Source organism: Callorhinus ursinus, unplaced genomic scaffold (genome assembly GCF_003265705.2).
Source record: "Callorhinus ursinus isolate GAN/ISIS: 27379988/994484 unplaced genomic scaffold, GSC_fseal_2.0 scaffold46, whole genome shotgun sequence".
Lineage (NCBI taxonomy): Eukaryota > Metazoa > Chordata > Mammalia > Carnivora > Otariidae > Callorhinus > Callorhinus ursinus.
In genome coordinates, this window is record NW_027397108.1 from 10147764 (window position 1) to 10153763 (window position 6000).

Sequence of the window (6000 nt, forward strand, 5' to 3'; positions counted from 1 at the left end):
AACAGCAACAAGAGACTGTAATCTGAAGTTCTACGCCTGTGACACACACTTTTTTTAAGATTTTATTTATTTATTTGAGAGAGGGAGAGCATGAGAGGGGGGAGGGTCAGAGGGAGAAGCAGACTCCCCACTGAGCAGGGAGCCCGAAGCGGGGACTCGATCCCGGGACTCCAGGACCATGACCTGAGCCGAAGGCAGTCGCTTAGCCAACGGAGCCACCCAGGCGCCCCCTGAAAAGTTTAAAACTGAAGAGCTCACTGGGGCAATGCTCTCGTCCATGAACTGTGATCAGCTGGACAGCTTTTGAATATGGCACAATCCCTGCTGAGCAGCTGAGCCAGGGGACCTTGTTTCTGTGTTTCTTGTGACAACAGATCTGAAAAGCCTCTCTCCCATTCTTCAGAAGAAAAGTGAAAAAACCGTTTTGTGGGAGCTTATCTGGGTGGAGAACCCGGCAGGGGAGGGAGTGGTAACTTGGGCTTGGGAAGGAATGGGAATGGGTTTGAATGAGGAAAACATTCCATGTGCCTGGTTACTTATGAAAACATGGTGCCAATTTAAAGTGGTTTTCCAATGTACACAAATCCATCAGACGCTCGAATGAAGAGTCCTTGCTGGCTTACCTTGGTGAAGGTGGGGGGCATGGTGTCTCCACAATCTGAGTCTTTGTGGCATCCAGTGTCTGGAAATGGGCTATCAGAGCTTCAAGGTCTTCCTAAAGGCAGACAAGCAGTCACACCTGAGACATGTTCTTAAATCCTCTTATGTGGTCAAAAACCTGCTTCAACCTTCCCACTCTGTCTGACCCGCCCGGGGTCCAGTCACATCCAGGGATGAGCACATGTTCCTCCCATTTCAGGGACACAGACTCTGACACTTGCAAAAATAGTCAGAGCTTGACCCTACAGGCAGTTTTCTTGGAAGTACACATAGATGCACACACTGCATGTACCATCTCATTCCAAACCCTCACACTCCCCACAAAGAGCCTCCCATTTAGACAAGCCCTCCCTGACTTCTGCCAGCACCTTCCACCACTTCTCACTGTGGCCAGGCCTGGCCGCCCCACCACATGCTCTGCAGTCTGCATAGCAGTGTCTGCGACTCCCCTGCTCTTACTCATTTTGTTTACATCGCGCTCCCACCAAAATAATAAAAGGTGAGCTCCAAGCAAGACTTGTCTGTTTAGAACTGTGCCTGCAGGCTGAGAGCTCAGCAGCTATCAGCTGCAGCTAATCTGGGTAAGAAGGTCTCTATTCTTACAACTGCAGAAACAGATTTAGAAGTTAAGGTGCCAATTTACCTGCCCAGCTGGACAGCACTAGAACCTGGTCTTCCTACTCCCAGTCCAGTCATATCCCTGCATCTACTAGTGATCACTCACACATACACACACACACACCCAAGTGATGTGTGACCTGTGCACCATGCAGAAAATTTCCTTCCATCCTTACTCTCTTCTTGAATGCTCACTCTCCTCCCCTTGCTCATGCTGGGATCTCAGATGTGTCCCCACCTCCTTCTCCCCTGCTTCTCTCACCCCAACCCCACAGCTCTCATTCCCCAGTTCCACATTCCACAATATAGGCAGATGTCCTTCCTGAACCTAAAAACACTTCCAGACTATCCCTTTTCATTTCCCACCCCACCTCCTGGCTCCAAGCTGCAAAGGCTGCCTCAGTTCCTTACATCAGAACACCACATTCCTCGGCCTGAACAGCCACCTCCTGCAGCCCTCCACCTCCCCTGTGTGTACCCATGAGCCCCCAGGAAGCAGCCACTTTCTGGGACAGAGTGCTCCTTACTATTACGCATTTCTTTGTACTCTTACTACATGTAAACAAGTCCCTAATAGGTATTATCGTTTCACATTTTTCAACTTCATGTCACCTGCATCATACTGGACATTCTCCTGCAACTTGTTTTGCTCAATGCCGCTGAATGAAGTTTGACACCCCGACTCCAATCGTGTTCACTGTGGCCGAGTTACCACTCCCTCCCCTCCCGGTTTCTCCACCCATCCTGCTGCCGCTGAACATCTGGGTCAATTCCAGTGCTTTGTTTTCACAAACACTACTGTGTTCGTTTTTGTGAAATGTCTTTGTGTAGCTGGAAGTTTCTCCAAGGTAAGCCTTCAAGTGCATAACTGCTATGTGGCCGCTTCCACTTTTCTCGATATGGACAAACTGGGATCCAAAGGGGCTCTGCCAGTTTTCACCCTCCTGGCGGTCCACAAAAGCAATCACTATCCTGCCACTTCTATGTGAGCAGTTGCCTAAAGGCTCTCCTATCGACCAGCACATCTCTAATGCAAAACCGCTGCCTCAGGTAGGCAAGGCAAATTCCTGACCCACTGGAACTTTATGGGGACCTGGGTGAAGGGACTGACTGTTGGGAGTCACAGTTACTCCAGAGCGCCTGGCCCAGGGTCATTCACCTGAGAGATTACCTTCCTGGGGGCAAAGGGCTTCAACACGCACAGTGTGGAAGGGGGAGGAACGTGTGTGACACCCAAGTGGAGTTGTCAAGCAGGTATCACGTGAGTTCTGTGGTAGGCAGAATTCCCAGTTGTCTCCAAGATCCGCCCTCAGGGCCCCAGCCAGGAAATGAGGGGATGCACTCTCATGAGGAGGTTACATCATATGACACAGCTGACTTTAAGAAAGGGAGAGTATCCTCTATGGGCACGACCTCATCAGACGACCAGTGATCCTCAAGATCTGTTTTGAGGACTGATGAAGGCAACATGCAAAGTCCCAGGCCCCAGACCCGACAGGCTTTCTCTCCCCACAGGGGAGCCCCTGTCATCCCCTAAGCACCGGGCTCTGCAGAGAGACGGGACACGAGTGAAAACCAGCTAACAGTTACTGAGTGCTTACTATGTGCCAAGCACTGTTCTAAAGATGCCCCACAAATTCACTATCTTTCTGTGCCACGACCGTAGCCAGGCCTGTGCAGCCACACGTGAGAAACTGAGGCACAGAGGTTGCACGGACAGGTCACGCTCCTCTGAGGCCTTCCGGCTAGCCGTGCCAGAGAGGAGATGCAAACCCAGGCCTGTGGCTGCACAGGGAAGTGGTGAAGAACCTGACGACAGCAGAGCCCAGAGGAAGCAGAAGGAAAAGCCCGACCCCATCACTTGACAGATGAGGAAACAGAGGCATGAAAGGCTTTGAAGAAAAAAGCAGCAGTGTGGAGTCAGAGCTGGGAACTGGGAACATCTGGTCGAACTATAGCTCGGCGCCACTCCACAGCTGTGACTCGTTTCTGACTTCCTCGCTATCAGCTGGGCGTGCCAAAGCTACCGAACTCACCTGGTCATGAGGACGGAAGCCCAGGCAGCACGGCACACACTCGCGAAGCAGCATAAACCACCCAGGCTAGGAAGCGCGCGAGCAACCGCCAACAGAAAGCAGAACCCTCCGCGCTAAACTCAGCACCGACCCATTTGCAGCCCGGGCTGGGGGGGCGGGGGCGGGGGCGGGGCAGCAGAGATGGAGACTGAGAGACCGGGAGAGACAGAAAGGAGAGACGGAGGGCGGGAGAGAGAAGACAGCGCTGCTCCCAAGAGCTGTCCTGGAAACCCCGCGCTGCACTCGCTCCCAGGGAAGCTCACGGCTCGGAGCCGCCGGGAGGGTCATTCGCCCTCTCTCTGAGGGTGAGGACAGAGGCTCGGAAGCTCAGGCCCTCGCCCCAGAGCCCACCGTCGCCGAGCCACGCCCCCTCACCCGGACCCTCCAGCCCCGCCGGCCGAGGGAAGCCCGACGGGACCCGGGACCCCAGCGGCGCGCTCCGGGTGGCGGGCAGCTCGAGCGGAGGGCGCGCCGGGCCTGGCTGCCGGCCTCGCTCACCTCCTCCTTCCGCGAGCGCTTGGACACCTTCTTCTCCATCTTGGCAGCCGTCTTCTCCGCCCCGCGGCCCTTCTTCTCCTTCTTGCCCTTCTTGCCCATCGCGCCGGTCCGAGGGGGTAGCAGGACTCCCAGAGGCGCGGGCAGCGGCGCGCCGGAAATACGTGCCCGCGGAGGCCGGCGCGCGGAAACGCGACACTGGCGTCCCGCCCCCGCACTACGCGCTTCCGGCCGGCGGCCCCTCCCTCCCGGGGCCTGGGGGCTGGGGCTGCGCGGCGCGTAGGCGAGAAGCGGTCGGCTGCGCCGCTCCCCCGGGGCCGGGCCGGGGCGAGCCGTTGCTTGGCGCCCCCGCACTTAGTGACCCGGCGGGGTGACGCGGGGCGCGAGTCGCCTTTGCTTCTGACTCGGACCCTCTTAAAATTAAGTGACTGCTTCGACCTCACGCCCCAGGGAAACGTTCCCACGCCTTCAGGGCTTTACAGCCTCCTGGTGAAGGCGGCCCTGCTCCCCCGCGAGAAGGGCCGCACGCGTCCTGGCGCTCGGGGCGCCGTGCTAAGGAGGGAGGCTCGGCGGCGGCCCCCGCCCCGGCGGGCCCGCTCCCTCGTCGCCCGCGGACGGCGGGGGAGCCCCTCCGGCGCAGTCGGCTCCGAGCCCGGAAGCTGAAGCAGCCGCTGCCCGCGCGGTGCGCTCCAGGACGGGGCTGGAGCAGCCTTGGCGAGGGGAACGCCGCTTGTAGGGCGTGGGGGGCTGTGGTCCGCACAGGGCCGGACGGAAACCCTTCGCCTTACGTGGAAAATGCCATCTGTGGCTGGTGATCAGGGAAGTACAGCAAATTGAGGACAAGGACAGGCAAACATTTGGCAAAAGGAAAGCATAAATCACGAAATGATCTAGTTTCTTCGTGAGTGAACGGACACGGGGCTCAGCCGTAAAGAAATTACCTTGGATCTATGAAAATTAGTAAGGAAACCTCGCCAAAACAGAGGGGAGGCTAGAAGGTCAGTTCCAGGAAGGACTGTCAATTGTAGGGAACGCGGCGGAATCATTACAGGCCCCGTAAGGAAAGACGGAGTTTGCATTCTCTGCAAGAAATAGACCACCCCACAACTCAGTACCCTGGACCCCTGGTTTTCTCCTGTGCACCTTTGTTCCAAACAACCCCTCCTAGCTTCCTCCTCCTTCTCCAGAAAATAGCACCCCTCTCCTTTATTGGACTTGCCTGTGGTTTTGCCACAGCTTAGGTGTCCCGAGTTGCAATTCCTCTGCCATTGCTGAATAAACCCACTTTTGCTAGTAAAATAACTTTTATTTTTATGGTTAACAGATCCAATCAAATGCTAATCCCCAAAAGAGCCAGGGATGAATGCTTTTCCAACCGACTCCAACCCTTGTCCATAAACCTAGTTATGTAAAAAGAAAAATGAAGCCTGGGAAAACTATGGGAAGTAGAGGAGGATTCAGGCTGCATCTGTGTCCAGCGCTGCTTGGAGGAGATTAGGAGACCATGTGTGATGATGAAATAAAACAAAACAAAACAAAAAACAGTTAGATGTGTAGAGAAAGAAGCTACAGAATTTCACGGTCAGCTGGCTCCTGAGCCTCCAGACATAATCATCTCTGACAATGAGCTACAAAAGGCCAAGTCCTTACTATTGCCCCTGCTTTCCTTCTAGTGCAATATGACTTTAAGGACATAGCTAATCTTCTTGTACTTTTCTAAGAATATTGGATGACCTTGAGGCAATGCACTTGAAGCCAAATGGCCCTTGAGTCACAGAGCACCTGTAGGAAATACATTACAGTGGGCCCCTCTTGAGGACTGAGAAAGGGAGAGCATATTCCCTATTAAGATTTAGAAGGGTCTGGTAGATGCAGGGTTCAATGCTTTTATTACCCGAAAGAATCTTCAAGCTGAGTTGGAAGGCTCTTGGGTGATGGGTCATGGTGATTTCCGTGAGATTGAAATTCTCATTGCCCAGACAGAGAAGCTAGAAAGAACATTTAAAATTAGATCAGAATCCCAAAATAGTAAAAAGATTAACTACATGGTCCTATTTTAGTGAAATCATATTTTTGATACTTTAATGGATTATCTTAACAACCAATATGTCATTAACCGTCAGTGTATCTTTTGTGTGGTCAGGCGCCCTCT

General features: G+C 54.0%; 1 protein-coding gene across 2 annotated transcripts in view; it reads right to left on the minus strand.

The window, feature by feature from the left end:
• Positions 1-4006, minus strand: part of KLHDC4 (kelch domain containing 4) — a 49722-nt gene extending 45716 nt beyond the window's left edge. For both annotated transcript variants that reach the window (XM_025860433.2, XM_025860432.2), the window contains exons 1-2: positions 3852-4006; positions 624-715 (exon numbers count right to left, since the gene is read on the minus strand). In XM_025860433.2, the coding sequence (XP_025716218.1) occupies positions 624-715; positions 3852-3950 (191 nt within the window). In that variant the 5' untranslated portion in view covers positions 3951-4006. The remainder of the gene's footprint in view (positions 1-623; positions 716-3851) is intronic.
• Positions 4007-6000: the final 1994 nt, after the last annotated feature.